At 47.1% G+C, this 18,211-nt stretch overlaps 1 protein-coding gene across 1 annotated transcript in view; it reads right to left on the bottom strand.

Moving 5' to 3' along the window:
- OSBPL10 (oxysterol binding protein like 10) overlaps positions 1 to 14,272 on the bottom strand; it is a 280,920-nt gene extending 266,648 nt beyond the window's left edge. The window contains exon 1 of the mRNA XM_081825542.1: positions 13,513 to 14,272. Coding sequence (XP_081681668.1) covers positions 13,513 to 13,793 — 281 coding nt within the window. The 5' untranslated portion in view covers positions 13,794 to 14,272. The remainder of the gene's footprint in view (positions 1 to 13,512) is intronic.
- Between the last annotated feature and the right edge of the window lie 3,939 nt (positions 14,273 to 18,211).

Raw genomic sequence — 18,211 nt, 5'->3', positions numbered from 1 at the left:
CTCTCTCTCATTCTCTCTCTCTCCAATAAAAATAAATAAAATCTTTAAAAAAAAAAAAATCTTTAAAAAAAAAATGGCCTATCTTCTTATTCTAGCATGAGGAAACACTGTGGAGTTTGGGCCATTATTTCACACTATTTTCCTGAGTTTCAGCAGACTCTGAAGGAATCGTGAAAATGGATATTTGACAGAAAAACTTCAGTTACGGGAAACTCTGAATTAACTAAGTGACTCCAAGAGTGTTAAAACACACTTTGGGCCAAGGTAGCAACAGCAGACTTCTCATAAAAAAGCAAACAGCACACAACAGCCAGGCTAACAAAAATTACCACGAAGAATTTTGCTAGCCCAAAGAGCGACGTAAATGTGAACTGCTATATAATAAACATGCAACAGGGCTCTCTCAACAGTGCTTACAAGCACAAACTGGCTTTTCCCCTGTTCAACTTTCTAGGGACAGATCCACTGAATGAGTCAGCTGGAAAATGCACACAGAAAAGTTCTGCGCTGTGTGGTTACCCAAGGGATCGGGAGGCCCATTTTTAAGGTATTAGTAATAGGGTGGGACTCAGATACACAGGAATCTGAAAAGCAAAGTATGTTCAAAACATGTGACCTCTGTCGGCCAAAGTCTGCATTCTGAGCTTAATGAACTGGGAGGCTTCTGTGTAAATCAAGATTTATCTGCCAGTTCTTAGACGAAGTCAAAGGGCCAAGGAGCCCCCTCCACCAGCCCTAAAAGCCCAGGTAAAGAAAGGACAGGACGAGCAAGCGAAGTCATTACTAAGGAGGACTATGAAGGCTCTAAACACAGCCCTCAAGCAGTGATGCTTTCTCACCAAGGAAAAAGACCACCAGACATCAACTACTCACAGAAAGAGATTCTGCCCATGGGAGGGAAACAAAACCACTAATTAAAACACGAGACCCCTTCTTTGGGAAGGCCACAGCAGGGGAGCGAGAGTGAGGGATAAAACAGAATAATGATTATCTTGCGGTGAAATGAGCTGGAACAGGTCTACCCTGAGGCAAAGCCCTCCGTGAGCTCATCGATGTAATGAGGGGGTTGAAGACCTCCAAGTTCTTTCCAGAGTAGTGGAAAGAAAATATACTTTGGAGTCAGACACATTGTGGCTCCACAACTTACCGACTGGGCAACTTATGTCACTGTATGCCTCAGTTTCTTCCTCGGGAGAACAGATTCGACCTGCATCAGTTAGGGTTAGATCTGGCTGTGAATAGTGGCTTTTAAAAAATGCTTATTCTCCCTATCATGGAAAATTCCAGAGGTTGGCAGCCCAAGGTTTGTGAGAGGGCTCTGATCAACAGAGTCTTCAGAGGCCAAGTCTCTTCTGTCTTGATGGCCTTCATCTCAGTCACCTCAAGCCTCCAGATGGCTGCCGGAATTCTAACCACCACGTCTGTATCCTGGTTGCGGCCATATGTCTATATTCCAAGAGCAAAGGAAAAAGAAGGAAGGGTACAAAGATGGTTCCAAAGGACTACTTTGTGAGAACTCTGCTTGTGTCTAGAATATAATCACATGGTCATCCCTAGCTGTGAGGGAAAGGAAGGGTGCAAATATAGTTTTATCTGGGACAACCGTGTATCTAGCTAGAACCTGGGGTTCTGTGACTATAGAAGGAGGAGAGAATGGATAGATCTGCAACACCCCCAGCTCACTGTAAGGATTCAACTGGATAACAGATGTAAAATATGACGCTTCCTGGACCCAAAAATGTATTCCTCCCCTTTCCAGTAACACCGACAGCTTACGATCTGTGGTCTCAGCATGCAGTAGCCTTTTACCGCCTCGCAACTGGCCGCACCCCACATACAACCTGCAGCCACAACAAACCTATCTCCTCTGTCCTGTTTCCAAACCTGTGCCCTCACAAAGCCTCCTCCCCGGGGAGCCTTCCCCGGGCTCCTGTCTGCGTGATGAGCCGCTCTTCTCAACATTCTAGTCTTGCTCCCCTGCCCCTCTCTCCCCTCCATCCCCAGAAAGAGCTGGTGCTCCCCCTGCCAGGTGCTTCCCTTACGGAAGATCCACCAGCTGTACGGTAAGGGCGGCTTGCATCTAATGAGTGCCAGCCGCTGTCCTCAGCCCCGCACACGCAGCTTCTCAGTCCATCCCAACGACCCTAGGACATGGACACTATATCACCCCCACTTCACAGATAAAGAAACGGAGGCACGGAGAGGTTGTTCCAGCTTGTCCAAAGTCAAGCAGGTAGTAAAAAGCCGAGGCAGGATTCAAGCCCCAGGCTTTCGGACCACGGAATCCGTACTCAGCCACCACTGTAGGCTGCCTCCACTACTTGATTAAGGGGCCTGGGCGTCATTTTAGAGCAGGGATGGTCAAACTCCATCCCACCGGCTAAATCCAGCCCACCACCTGTTTTTGTAAACAAAGTTTTGTTGGAACACAGACGCACCCGCTTGTTTGCCATGCAAGCGTTGCGCGGTTGCCACGGAGACTGGATAGCCCACGAAGCCTGAAATATTGACCACCTGGCCCTCTAAGGAAGAGTTTGCCCATCCGTTTTAGGCAGTCAGCTCCTCAAGATACGGCCTGTGCTTCTTGTTCCTGCGTCCTCGGCGTCTCGCCTGGCATTCGGCAGACACACAAAAGGTGCCCCACAAATATGTGGGGTATGAACATTCCAGCAGGCCTAATTACAAGCAAAGAGGAGTGTATCTGGGGGCTGATACTGTCTGCCTACTCGGGACTTGGAAAGTTTCCCAATTCGGTCCAGATTCTACTTCACAACCAAAAGGCCTGGGAAAACTGTGGCAGCCTCGGATGGACTGACCATTGCCGACCAGCTGAGGGTCATCTGTGTCCATCACCAAACCCATGTGACTCCCCCCGAACAAGGGGCTCAGGCAGAACCCCAGGCCAACCCACACGGGGGAGAACTTCGTGAATCCCACCGCTTCCTCGGCGGTCCCATCCCATACTCCTCCTCTGCTCAGAGGCCACTGATCATGCAACTGGCTTTGCAGATAAACCCTTACCACGTCCTGGAAAAGAGTCACTAAAAACTGATGCTGGTGGCCTTTCAACTTGTTACATTTTCATCAGAATATTTATAGAAAGGGCCCAAACCACATAAAAACATAAACAGCCCTCTGAAAACTACAGCAAAACATGAAAAAGTTATTCGTGGCTCAAATGCCTTCTTTGACCTTCAAAGAATAGGCTTGCCACAGGACTGTGTATAATGTTTCCTAATTTTATCATAATTATTGATGTCATTATACGAGGCACAAATAAAGCACTTCCTTTCTGGGCTGTGACCACATTCGATCCAGTCTGGGTTATCAAAAGTCACATTCTGGATGGTTTTCTTTTTAGTTCTGTCTTGGCCCGGCCCCAAATCGCATCAAGCAGGAGCCAGGCAGAGCAGCAGAAAGCCTCCCACATTTCCAGCACAATCGTTTCAAACCTCCTTTCGGGACACAAAGGCTACATCTCTTCTTTTTCCCAGGGTTTTCAAACAACTGTCCACCAGAGCAGACTCTGAGGAACCCCAGGCTCCGCAGCAAATGGAGACAGGCATCCACGAGGCAAATCAAATAATTTGTCACCTAGGTCCCCGCGCAGAGGAGAAAAGGCTCAGAAATATCTGCCTGTCTGCTAAGGCGGGGTCTAAAACGACCACCAACTCGTCCCCGCGGTTCCACAAAGTTACCCACCGGTCTAAAATGTAAGACTCCCAGGAGACAAACTTCTGCTGCGGACCGACTGAGCGCCACCCACTGCGCTAGACCTGCCACCTGTGGGAGCCTCACAGAGACCCTACAAGGTCACCATCATTGCACAGATGAACAAACCAGGGCCCGAAGAGTTAAGTGACTTGCCCAAAGTCACGCCGCAAAAAAAGAAGCTAAGCTGGAATGGCAAGGAGGTCTAACCACTTCATCACCCTGTGCTCCTACAGACTGCCCCTCTCAGAAGGTGGCCGGGATGGGGAGCAACCCATTCATTCAGACAGTGCTGGGGGAGTGGGAGATGGTTCAGCCACTCTGGAAAACACTTTGGGAGTCTCTCCATTCCCCTATCCCATGATCCTGCAATTCCCATCCCTAGGAAATTTACCCAAGAGAAATAAAAGCACGTGCCCACACAAAGACTTATACACAAACAGCAGTTTTATTGATAATAGCCAAAAACTGGAAACAACCCAAATGTCCACCTATGAATGAATGGATAAGCTGTAGCATACCCACAGAATATAATATTACTCAACAACAACAACAACAAAATTATTATCTACTGATAGATGCAGCATCATGGATAAATCTCAGAACATCAGGCTGACCAAATAAATCAGACTCCAAAAAGGATATCCTATATGGATGCATCTATATGAAACAGACAAAAGAACAGACAAAATTAATTCATGGTGATAAAAATCAGAAACAGATTGCAGGGGAAGGAGAACTGACTGTCAAGGAGCACAGAGAAATTGAGGCGGGGGGGAATCAGAGAATGTTCTGTACTTTCTGAAGCAGCAGTTATATGGTGCAAACAATTGTCAAAATTCATCAAACAGAACACCAGAGACCTGTGCATTTTATTGTATTTAATTATACCTTTAAAAAAAAACAGGTCCTCAGGCTAATGAGTCATTCAGATGACAAAATGGAAAACACAGATTATTACATGTATACTACTTACTACCAAAGTGATTGTTCAATGGTATTTACAGAAAGCCCAAAGAAAGTCTGATTTGCCCAAGAAAGCAAATGAGGTTTGCTGCCCGGCATTAGAAAGAGTTTCCCTCACAATAATGCCTACCTTGCATTTGCCCAAGGGGTCTGTCTAGTAGACAGAGATAAATGCATCCACCAACCCTTCATGACCAACCCACTTACGGTCATGACAGCAACCCTTTCAAGACAGAGAAGGCTGTCACCATGGCAACCAAAGAAGGGTGGGAAAGGTGGATGGGGAAGGGAGACAAGAGAGCTTCAGAACCACCTTAGAATTAGGCTGTGTGTGCCATACCCCACCTACCCCCACGATGTCCACGTCCTAATCCCCGGAACCTACGAATGTTATGGTACAGCGCATACAGCAGGTAAGATTCAACCAAGGATTTTAAGATGGGGCGATTATCCTGGATGATCTGGGTGGGCCCTAAACGCAATCACAGGAGTCCTTCTAAGAGGGAGGAAGAGGGAGACTGGACACACACAGAGGAGAGGGCAACGTGAAGACAGAGGCAGAACCTGGAGTGACGCCTTATGAGCCAAGGAATGCCGGCAGCCACCAGAAGCTGGAGGAAGCAAGAAATTAATTTTCCCTTAGAGTATCTGGTGAAACCGTGAGCCTGCCAAGACCTTGATTTTGGCCCAGTGAAACTAACTTCAGACTTCTGGACTCCAGAACCATGAGAAAATAAACAGCTGTTGTTGGGAGCCTCCAAGTTTGTTGTCATTTGTTATAATAACCAAACGAAACTAATACAGACTGGGAGCCTTAAATCCAGTATTGTTTCTGCCAGCTTCCACATCCTCCAGTATCAATTCAAACTTTCAAGAAATGTTCAAATTAATAAAAGTTTTTTTTTCTTGAAAGAATACATCAGAGAACAGCCTCATGACTGTAGAGTAGGCAAAGATTTCCTAAACAGGACTCAAAAGGAACTAATCATAAAGGGAAAAAAAAATTATTTTTTTTAAAGATTTTATTTATTTATTTGAGAGAGAGAAAGAGAGGGAACTCGGGCAGGGGGGGAGGAGCAGAGGGGGGAGGGAGAAGCAGACTTCCCGCTGAGCAGGGAGCCCGACGCAGGGCTCAGGATCATGACCTGAGCCGAAGGCAGCCGCTTAACCAACTGGGCCACCCAAGCACCCCAGGAAAGAAATTTTAAATGTGACTATATTATAATTTAAAATTTGTGTTTATCAAGGCACTGGTTAAAGAGATGACATGGCAAACCACAAGTGAAGATATCTGCTCTATGTATGCAGTGCCCATGTGCATGTGTACATATTCCCATCAACAAACTCATATCCAGAATATATAAAGAACTTTCCCAAGTCAATATGAAAAAGGCAGATACCCCAGTATATAAATGGTCAAGGACTTAAATAGCACCTAACAAAATGTGAAATCCAAGTGGCCAGCAGGCACACAAAAAGATGCTAAACTTCATTAGTCATCAAGGGATTAAAGCCATAATCAGATGCCACCATATACCCATCAGACTGGCTAAAACAAGAATAGACACTATCGAGTGTAGATGAGGATGTGGAGCCCCTAGAACCCTCATGCACTTCTGGTGGGAGTTATTAACAGACACAACCACTTTGTAAAACTCTCTGGCGGCCTCTAATAAGCTGGACATTTGCCAACACTGTCACCCAAGATCTCACTCCTAGGTATACACCCATTGAAATGCGTATATACATTCTCTAAAACCATGCCAGCACTATTCGCAAGGAAAACCTGGGAAGAGCTCAAACATCAATCTGTGGTAAGTGTCAGTGTGTTTAGTATATCCACCCAGTAGAATTCCAAACAGCAGTGGACACAGACTACAATTATACACAGCGACATGGATGGGGCTCACAAACGTAATGTTAAGAGCAAGATGCCTGGCACAAAAGATCACACGTACAATATGAAATTCAAAAAGAGGCCTAGCTCATGCAAGGTGCTGGAAGCCAACAGTGGAGGCCCTACGGGGAAAATGACCATGAGGGATGGGGGAAGGGGCCGGCTGCTGGTTCTTGATCTGGGTATGTTCCATTTATGAAAATCCATTGAACTAGGTACACTTATGAGTTGTGTACTCTTCTGAATGTATGTTAGACTTCAAATTTACTCTCAAAAACTATTCAGAGATACGTGAAAAGCTTTTTTTTTCCTCTATAATTTTCAGACTGCAGAATGGATGTAAGTTCACCTCAGGAAAAAGAAATAATGGAAAAAAGAAAAGAGGAGAAATAATACCACCCACCATCCCGCCAACAAAGGAAAACCATGGTAACCATTTGGCGTAAATCTCCTCAAATACGCATCCATTTTAAAAAGGGAGGGGAAGAGCACATCCCGTAGGGAGTGGTTAACTCAGGCAGGTGCTCAATAAATATTTTGAACCATAAGTGAATAAATCACATTATATGCTGTTTTGTAACCTAGGCAACCACCCCTTTATTATCACTGTCCGTGAAGTAATCCAGTGTCCCTAAAGGATTTGAGTATGCAGGCCCATAACAATCTGGCAAGCCAGACCAGTAAGATGTGTGAATACTTTCTAAGTACACATGGGCAAGAACATAAAACCCAGAGCCGTGATTTTTCAACCCTGGTATCACCAACTGCCTCTAAAATTTGCGGAGTACTCAGAAAGCATTCATTTTAATTCAGTGTGGTTTTAAAAGTTAATATACGTACCCCCTCCAACTTTTCTAAATGAGCCAAGTAGCCCCAGAACCCTGGAAAATCATGACCAGAGGCTAAACACTGCATTCTCAAGCATGTCATTAATGCAGATCAGGTCAAAAGCAGGTCCTGGATATCTGGCCACTAAAGGCCCACATTAGGTGGGCAGTGGTGGGCCCTAAGTCAGGGTGGGCATGTCACAAGATGAGTCAGACTTGCTGACCCGGAAGACAAAGACTGATGTTTGCTGAGAGCAGGGCAAATGATAGACCTATGAACTCAGGGACAGGCTATAAAAGCAGGCAGAGAACCAAGAATCACAATAATAGTAGCCAACACCGGCCAAAACACAAGTAAACCCTAGTTTAACTTCTTCTCTGTCATTCATTCAGTCTCTCAGTTATTCGATGGTATCTACTGAACCCTTATTATACGCCAGACTCTGTTCTAGACACTGGGGATACAGTGGTGAATAAGGCAGACAAATTATTCTCTGTCCTCAGGGAGCTTACATCTCGTGCAGGGACCAGAGTAAAGTACGGAGCGTGTCAGATGGTGGTGGTTATGGAGAAAAATAGAGCAGGGAAGGGACATAAGGATCTGAGGCTGGAGGAAGGGAGTAAGTCACTTGCCATGTTGACGCAAATGTTTGCTGGGTTCCAAGTTTTAAAATGATCCCTTCAAAACCAAATCCTCATATCCTCGCCAAAGAACTCTGGGATAATTATGTTAATGGAGTCTCAGTGTAACCACAGCATTCAGAAAATAAACCAAGAACTTTATGGACCAGAAAGGATCCACTTAAGAGGGACAAACTGAAGATCCAATAATAGCCTCTAGTTCTCCAGATCTTGCTATGCACTGTTCTCAGCCACTTATAGACCAGTATCCTCATGTAATCTTCACATTGAACTAATGAGAAGGGTACCATCTTTTCTCCATTTAACAGATGAGAAAACGGAAGCCCAGAGCAATTAAGGAACTGGCCCAAGGTAACACATATGCTAAATACTGATGTCGGAGTTTGGCCCCCGAGTCCACACTCCCCTTACATTCTAAATAAATGTCCACTGCTGGCCTGAGGTGTTCTTTTGCTGATACTTACCACACTTATTCAAGATTTGCCTTTTAATATTTTTTAAAGATTTATTTATGTATTTTAGAGAGAGAGGGTGCACACGTAAGCAGGGTTCAGTGGAGAGAGAGAATCTCAAGCTGACACCTGCTGAGCATGGAGCTAATGTGGGGTTCGATCTCACGACCCTGAGATCATGACCTGAGCCGAAATCAAGAGTCAGATGCTTAACCGACTGAGTCACCCAGGGCGCCCCTTGCCTTTTAATACTTTACTGAGTTCTTACAACCCCACCAATCACATACATACACACACACACACACACACACGTTGGACGTGGGTTTCATATTTGCAATGTCTTCTTTTCTCTAGATAATAAAAACTGAATGGCAATGAAGACCCTCAAATATTTAAATATAACTTCCTAGATCCAATTAGAAATTATTTTCTCAAACACTTGATGTTATGAGCAAACCCAAAATAGTTCTATTTGGGTTTGAGATTAAAATTAGCCTTGGGGTGGTGGGGGGCCTGGGTGGCTCAGTCATTAAGCATCTGCCTTCGGCTCAGGTTGTGATCCCAGGGTCCTGGGATCGAGTCCCGCATCGGGCTCCCTGCTCAGCAGGGAGCTTGCTTCTCCCTCTCACACTCCCCCTGCTTGTGTTCCCTCTCTCGCTGTCTCTCTCTCTGTCAAATAAGTAAATAAAATCTTAAAAAAAAAAAAAATTAGCCTTAGAGCAAATTAGAGTTCATATGGCCAATTTCTACTAAGTATAGACATCTCAAACTGAACACAGCCCAAAGGGAACTCCTGGTTGTCCCCCATCCTCCCCACAAACATGTTCCTGCCTGTGACCCTCATCTCTATAAAGGACACCTCAACATCCCAAGTCTCTCAGGGCTGCAAACTCAAAAGTTCTCCTTGGCCCTCTCTTTCTCGCACCTCCTCATCCAACCCATCAGTAATTTCTAGCCTCCCCACCCCAAATCTGTACCTTTTCTCCACTTTCCCTGTCTCCCAGCTGCAAGCCGCCAGCATCTCTTGCCTGGACCCCCATGAGGAGCTCCTCAGTGGTCTCTCTGCTTTTCTATCTGACTGATCCTTTGAAAATCTCGTCTCCACATAGTACCCAGAGTGAGCTTTTTTTTTTTTTTTAAAGATTTTATTCATTTATTTGACAGAGAGCGAGCAAGCACAAGCAGGGAGAGCTGCAGGCAGAGGGATAGGAAGAAGCAGGGTCCCTGCCAAGTGGGGAGCCCAATGCAGGGCTCAATCCCAGGACCCTGGGATCATGACCTGAGCCGAAGGCAGATGCTCAACCAACTGGAGCCACCCAGGTACCCCCAGAGTGAACTTATTAAAGCACAAATCAGACCACGTCACTTCTCTGCCTAAAATCCTTTTGGACCACCAGAACACAGCCTTAATTCTTCCCCTGGCCTACAAGGCACCATGTGACCTGGCACTGGCCTGCCTCTCCTAGTTCTTGGGGCTCTCTCTCCCCCTGGTTCACTCCATATGAAAACCAAAAGGTGAGTGAACAGATAGTGTTCTAGATTAAAATGTGAATAGCAGTAAAGACACTAGAGTCACACAAAATTATTTCCACAAATACTTATTTCTCATCATTTTTTTAATACAGTTGACCCTTGAACAACAAGGGTTAGAACTGTGCAGGTCCATGTATACACAGATTTTTTTCTTACATAAATACAGCAGTACTGAAGTGTATTTTCTCTCCCTTATGATTTTCTTAATAACATTTTCTTTTCTCTAGATTACTTTATTATACTATATAAGACACGTAACAGACAAAACATGTGTTCATCAGCTGTTTATGTTATTGGTAAGGCTTTTGGTTGACAGTAGGCTATTAGTAGTTATGTTCTGGGGAAGTCGAAAGTTATATGAGGATATTTGACTGTATAGGGGTCGGTACCCTTAACCCCCTAGTTGTTCAAGGGCCAACTGTATTTTTTTTAATCTTTCATAGCACCTGCCACTTCTGAGGTTGTTTTGCCCATTTGTTTAGATGCATTCACTCTTTAACACCATCTATAGAACTATACCTTACTATTATACCTGAAATATTTTTCCTTAGCTGTAATGATGAATTACAGAGTCTCCTTAATGTACATTTTTCACCATGCTCTGATTATTTCACATTCCCTCAGCCAATGAGTGTGAGCCAAGTGCTCTGGATGTACTCTCCTGACTTGAGTGTGTCCCACAATGTGCAGCCTTCTCTCCTGTAGCCTCTCTTTATGTCACCTCGTTTCTGTTCTGGCCCAAACTGCCTTCCCCAGGGTGTGGTGACAGGGCCGAGTGTGCTACAAGTGAATTGCAGCAGAACATGATGCTGAGCGTTAGAATATATGCTATACAGCAACTTGAGGTTATGCAAGAGGACACTAGAGTAAAAACTGCTATCGGGTGATAGGTACCACATCCTGGGAGCCGGTGAAGGGTACGATCAACAGCATGGCAGCCTGGAAATGCATGCTAAGAACTTTGTGGCTGGAGATTTGTCATTAAGTGCAGGCAACTTCAAAAGTACTGCCAAAAGAATATGCCATGAGGTCCAAAAGTGAAGGTAATTTGCATCAGCTCACCCCACTATTTGTACCAAGGCATTCCCCTAGACTAGGGAGCTCTGGACTCCCTCTACTTTTTTTTTTTTTTCCCCCTGCCAAGCAGGGAGCCCGACGCGGGGCTCGATCCCAGGACCCTGGGATCATGACCTGAGCCAAAGGCAGACGCTCAACGACTGAGCCACCCGGGGGCCCCTCCTTCTACTTTTTAATTCTGCATCTCCTCAGCTACTTCATGTGAAGATGCCTTTGCCTTTTGCACACTGGAGTAGCTCCAGCTCTGAGAACAGTGCCTGGCACATAGTAGGTCCTCAATAAATAGTCTCTGAATAAACAAACTCATGAACAAGTGAATATATTGTCTTTCTCTTCTTCTCATTTCCTTTTCACTGTTCCAGACCTCCCCTTGAGAAGGGAAAAATGTGCAGTCACTGAATCATCATAAATCCTCTCCAGACCCCTAATGGACCCTCAGCCACAGTTCAGAGAACGTGGATGTGGGGAACAGAGACCTAGACACTGAGACATTAACCATTAGAAAGAGACAATGCTTTTGGAGTCAGTGGTTGAGGAAACAGTGAGTCTACTGTGGTTAAGAATAAACACTGGTGGCTATAAATCACAGTAAATAAACTCAACCAAGATAAGACCTCGCCAGTGTGTGCAGTGCATTTCACCCATGTAGCCTGCAATCACATAGATATTATTATTACTATTATCATTATTATTATCAATTTTGCCTCTTCTCAATCTGGCATAACCTAAATACCCCAGTGGATTTAAAATTATACAAAAGCACGAGTGACTCCAATTCCTCCTAAATCCACTGCAAAGAGCAAATCCTTTAATATGCACTGCAGGTAAAATACTGTCCCCAAGTGAAACAACTGTAATCCAGGGTAAAATCTCTGTTGGCCTCATACTACTTATAAAAAAAAAGAGAGAGAGAGCATTAAAAGTGACTGCCCAACACACAAACCAGATGCTGTCACCAACAAGGCACAATTATCAAGAACTGAGATCAGATTTAGTCATCTCATCTCTCCCTCATCCTACACACTCTACCTGTTCTTTTTCAGCTTTCAAAAATTGAAGGGGAAAAGGGAGAGGCAACGGTAGACACCAGGGCTATTTTGAGAAATAAAAGGATTCAAAAGTTATAGTGCAACTTCCACTGACATGGTAGCAGATCTCCGAGAAAACCCAGATGACTCAGAAAGTTCTGTCTATAATATCTATATAGAAACAACTCAGTTTCCATACTTAGGAAGTCATCTTCCTCCTAGTTGAGTTTCGTGTGAAATAACTGCCTGATCAAAGTTTCTGCTGGAAGCAATCTGAACATTTCCAATCCACCTGCCCGGAGAGAGCACCAAGGAATCTAGGGTAACCAGCAGAGAGAAGTAAGAGCTCCCAGGGTATGACTCAAACTTCACAAGCATCCTTAAGAACCCCAAGTCCTAAGACCCAAGGGCTATTAAGGGCAGGACAAAAGATCTCATCAACAAGTTCTCCAAAAAGCCCCCATTCCTCTTGTGTGGACATTTGTATCTCCCTCTGACTTGTTTTTGAAAAACAAAGTAAAAACAAACAAACAAACAAAAAACCTGTAAATAGCAGTACCACAACCGCTCCATCCAAGTCTTCCTCACTATAATCTCTATTGTGTCCCACATATTACCCCCAATACAAATGTGCTGGGAGCCCCTTCCCTTGACATCCCCGTCCTTCCACGTGGCCATTAACTAGGTTCCCCAACTGTGAGGATAGAGTGAGTGAACAAAGAACTTCAAAGAGGCACCTCAAGGGGGAAAAAATAACACCACTTTAAATAGCAAACTGTCCATTTCCAAAGGGGAGAGGTTGTTTTTAAAAAAGAAAAAAACTAAACTTCTGTTGCAGAGATTGGAGGTCTCAAGCCACCAACGGGGCGGGAGGTAGCACGCGCTCCGGAAGGCGCCGAGGAGTGGTAGGTTTCTGGTGGTGGTGGTGGTGTTTTTAAACACTGAAGTTGTAAAGGAACTATATTACGGGGAGAATTGTTCTGATGGGACCAGCTGTATTAAAGCTTTTTCGTCCAGGCACAGAGCACGCCCCCTCTGCCTCCCTTCCTCAGCCATTCTTCAGGAGTGCCGGAAGCCGCGAGCAGGCAGGGCCCTGGGACCAGCGCGCTCCTCCCGCCACTCCAGTCCCTGCAGGTGCCCGTACATAAGAAAGCCGGGGCCCTCGCCCCCCTCCCCGCCACTGCGGTGCGGTCCTGGGGTGGGGTCACGGCGCGCCCCATCCCGGGCACCGCACCTGGAGAGGCGCCGGGACGCAGGGAGGGCCCCCGGCGAAGGCAGCACCCGCTCGGCCGGTGGCCCCGTCGCGCACGCACGCACACACACACGGACAGCGGCGCGCGGGGAGGGGCGCGCGGGGGCGCGGGCGGCGGGCGCGTTACCTGTTCTGCCAGCCCTGGAGGAGGTTGGTGTATTTGCTGAGCACGCCCTCGGGCGCCGGCTCCCTCCTGCGGCCGCCTCCTCCGGACGGACTAGCGGCCACCGAGCCCGGGCTGCTGCGGCTGCCCCCGCCGCCGAGCCCCGCTACCGCCGACCGGCTGGAGACCCCCCGGCCGGCCAGGGAGCAGGAGGGCGACGAGCCCGCCGAGGTGGCGCGGCTGCTGCTGCGGCTGCTGCTGTTGCTGCCCCCGCCGCCGTCTGCGCCTTGGGCCGCCCTCTCCATGGTCCGTGCGCGCCGGGAACGCGGGGGCCCGCCGCGGTGGCGGCTCCGGCGCTGGGGCTGCTGGCGCGGCGGCGGCGGCTGCTACAGCTCCCGGCGCCCGGGCCGCGCGTGGCTGCTCCAAATCCCCGGGAAATGCCTGACTCATACAGGAGGAAGAGGAGGAGGCGAAGGAGAGCTGGGAAGGAAGCCAACGGGGCTGGATGCAGCTGCGGCCGCCCCTCCTCCTGCCGCGGCCCCGGCCCCGGCCCCTCCCTCCGCACTAGTTTCCTCGGCAAGTTCGGAGAGCGGGCGGCCGGTTCGGCGAGCCCTCCTCGGGTTCCTCTTCCTCTTGTTTCGAGTCCCAGCGGCCGCTCAGGCCCCGGGGCGGGGGGCGCTGCCGGGCGCCCAGCCGCAGGGTGGGCACGCCCTGTCACCCTCGCGTCCCTTCTGCCGCCCCCTCTCGGAGCCGGAGGGGCGAAAGGGAATCTCCGCGCGCTCCTCCCCACCCCCCATCCCCACCCCCACCCCCCACCCACCTCGGGACCTGGAGGGAGGGGCGGCCCCACCCACCCGGCCCACCCGGATATGGACCCGCCCCGCCTGGCACGGGCACACGCGCACCGTCCCTCCCTCTGCCTGCCGCACCACGCCGGGGCCAGACACACATACACGGTAACCTGGAAATGAGCCTCACGGGCCGAGCAAAGTAACAGGGCGGCGACGTCGTCCAGGTTCTCCTGCATGTCGGGTAGGGGCGGGAGGGCAGGTGCTTCTCACAGGTAAGCTCGCCCGGGCATTTTCACGCTGCGGAGTTGTGGTAAATGCATCGTGGACACCAGGGCCCGGACTGAAGTAGGGCAAGAGAACCCAGGTTCCTGGCAGTGCCTCCTTACATTGAGTGCTCTGGGCGCCTCACTCGCCTCAGCCTAATCCCCACACTGATGGACGCGCAAATCTGGCAAGTCAAACCTAGCGAGCGGTGTTCCATACAGCGCCAAGCCCTTGGGAACCAGGGACCCTAAAACGGGTAGAGTGCACTAAAGGCAAAGGAAATCAACAGAGATTTACAATCATAGTGAAGTATGTATTCTCTGCTGGCTGTTAACTTCTTCAGTGCACCCCCACCCCAAGATACACTGAGCTGCTGCAACTAGGTCTCTAAATCTAAAATTGTTGCTCTTTGGTAAAGGTAGATGAGTTGCACTCTCTCCACCCCACTAATAATTTTTGTGAGTATGAATATCCAGTGCAATCTGGAAGTTTCTAAAATTATCTAGAAAAATAGCTTTGAGGAGCTCAGACACCACACACACACACACACACACACACAAAGGGTGATAGATTGATAGGTAATCCCTGCCCGAAGGATCCACAAACCCGTAAAGCAGATAAATAATTCAACAGTTAAAAAAAAATTACTAAATGGAATAGAGTCAGCTCTCATGGGGGCAATTCCCCAAGCCCCACCCCTTTCTATAGAAGCTTCATATCCTTCCCAAAGCTTTCAAAGGTGGTTTACCTCTAGAAATTTTCATGGAGAGCTCCTGGGGCTGATTAGAAGTGGTTACGCTCTGAATAAATTACAATTCCAGTTGCCTATACAGTGTAAAAAGAGAAAAGATCCCCCAAAGAAGAGATTCCATGGTAGAAAAGACTGACTCTGAAGCCAGACCAAGCTGAGTTGGAATCTATGACCTCCATGGAGTTACCACTTTTAGCCTTCATTTTCTTACCTGCCAAATGGGACCAAATGGTACTACTGGCTGTGATGGACTATGTGAGACTTTATTTGTTCAAAATATTTACCGCCTCTCCTTATGGGAGTATCCTCCCTCATTGACCAGGCTTGGCTGTGGAGCTGCTTTGGCCAGTGGAATATAAACAGATGTAAAATATACCACTTCCAAGCATAAGCTTTAAGAGGCATCATATAGTTCAACCATCGTTCTCTTTTCCTTCTACCAGGCGATCAGCATGTCCCAGATAAAGGATCCCCTTCAGTCTGGGTCCTGGAGTGAGAAGATGTGTAGAATTCAGCAGAGCCAAAACCAATTAGCATTGGCCATGTCACGTGCACAAAGTGTTTGTTATAAATCACAGAGATTTTATTTTTTTGAAGACTTTATTTATTTGAGAGAGAGCACAAGAGAGAGCAGAAAGCACAAGTAGGGGGTGGGGGAGAGAGGGAGCAGAGGGAGAGGGAGGAGCAGACTCCCCGCTGAGCAGGGAGTCCGATGCAGGGCTTGATCCCAGGACCCCAAGACCATGACCTGAGCCGAAGGCAGACGCTTAACTGACTGAGCCAGGTGCCCCGAGATTTTTTTTTTTAAGATTTTTTAAATTTATTTTAAAGAGAGAGAGAGCATGTGCACTCGAACAAGGGGAGGGGCAGAGGGAGAGAGAGAATCTCAGGTAGACTCCCAAGTTGAGTGTGGAGCCCAAGGGGCTCAATCTCACAACCCTGAGATCATGACCTGTGCTGAAATCAAGAGTCAGATGCTCAATCCAGTCGCCCAACACTGAGATTTTAGGAAGCATTTTTACCACAGCATACTTTGTCTAAGCCACCTGATACATGGACCACTATGTGAGTGTCCATGAAGTTCTTCACTGATATGAACACTGAGAAGGTGGGCACATACTGAACTATAAATATCAGTCATGATGTGCCAGAATAACACCCCTTTTTATGGGAGACTGTCAATCCTAAATTCCTGTTGAAAGGGGAGAAGTGCCATCATTTTATTTCATATCATCCAACCTCCATTATCACCATTACTCCATCCTACCCAGCTGATCTGTGACTGGATGAGATAGTGCAGCAATTTCTCACCTTAGACCAAAAATCTGAGACTCTTGAGATTGTCCAGTTGAAGGGAGGAGGGACTACACTGAAAGGAATAGTCAAGGCTAGTGTGTTAGACCGTTCGGGGCTGCTATAACAAAATACCATGGCCGGGTGGCTTATTAACAACAAATTTATTTCTCACAGTTCTGGAGGCTGGAAGTCCGAGATCAGGGTGCCAGCATGGTCAGATCCCTGTGAGAAGTCTGCAGGGCCCCAGATTTATTATATCTTCACATGGAGGAAGGGGCTAGGGAACTCAGTGGGGTCTCCTTTGTAAGAGCACAAGCCCATTCATGAGGGCTCCGCCTTCTGGGCCTGGGGTCCTCCCAACGGCCCCACCATCACACGGGGCCTAAGGATTTCAACGTATGAAGTTGGGAGAAACAAACATTCAGACCATAGCAGGCAGGATGGGCCAAGAGCAAATCAATTGTGTGGGATCAGAAATGGCCAAGGAGGGAAGTCGGTAGCAAGAAGTAAGTGGAGCAGACATACTGGAAGAAGAAGGTGGTACCATGAGAGAGATGAGGCAGATGTCCTCCCCTCCCAGCAGCCCTCTTCCCTGCTCTCCTTGCATGGTTTGGGCTTCTACCCATGGAGTTTTGTATTAAAAGTCACTTCTTACAGAAAGCTTTCCTGACCCACCCTAGTGTAGCAAGATACTTGCAAAAGATACTTGCAAAATTCTCTTTGGAGAGGAAAGCCTTTATGTTAGAAAAACAATTTTGAGAACAAAAGATGGTTAAGCGTCTGACTCTTGGTTTCGGCTCAGGTCATGATCTCATGGGTCGTGAGATCAAGCCCCGTGGTGTTGGACTCTGAGCTCAGCAGTCTGCTTGAAGATTCTCTCCCTCTACCCCTCCCCCAACTCGCATGCACGTTCTCCCTCTGTAAAATAAATAAATAAATCTTTAAAAAAAAGAAGGAAAAAAAAAGAAACAGTTGGTCTGATGTGTTCTCCATCCCAGATAATAAAAACAATAGCTGATATTCATTGAGCACTTACTATGTGGCAGGAAGGCACTGTTCCAAATGTTTTTAATAAAAACAGCAACTGTGGCACCTGAGCGGCTCAGTCGGTTAAGCAGCCGACTCTGGATTTTGGTTCAGGTCATGAAGAAAGAGAAGTTAAGGAGTCGATCCCATTTACAATTGCACCAAAACCCACAAGATACCTAGGAATAAAGCTAACCAAAGAAGTAAAAGATCTGTACTCTGAAAACTATAGAACACTTATGAAGGAAATTGAGGAAGACACCAAGAAATGGAAAAACATTCCATGCTCATGGATTGGAAGAACAAATATTGTTTAAATGTCTATGCTATCTAGAGCAATGTATGCATTCAATGCAATCTCTATCAAAATACCATCAACTTTTTTCACAGAGCTGGAACAAATAATCCTAAAATTTGTATGGAACCAGAAAAAACCCAAAATAGCCAAAAGGAATGTTGAAAAAGAAATCCAAAACTGATGGTATCACAATCCTGGACTTCGAGCAGCTGTATTACAAAGCTGTAATCATCAAGACAGTATGGTACTGACACAAAAACAGACCCATAGATCAATGGAACAGAATAGAGAGCCCAG

This window comes from Leptonychotes weddellii, chromosome 1, assembly GCF_054177405.1.
Source record: "Leptonychotes weddellii isolate Sample4059 chromosome 1, ASM5417740v2, whole genome shotgun sequence".
Taxonomy (NCBI): Eukaryota; Metazoa; Chordata; class Mammalia; order Carnivora; family Phocidae; genus Leptonychotes; species Leptonychotes weddellii.
Note: the sequence above shows the minus strand (reverse complement) of the source record. Positions and strands in the feature narration are given on the sequence as shown.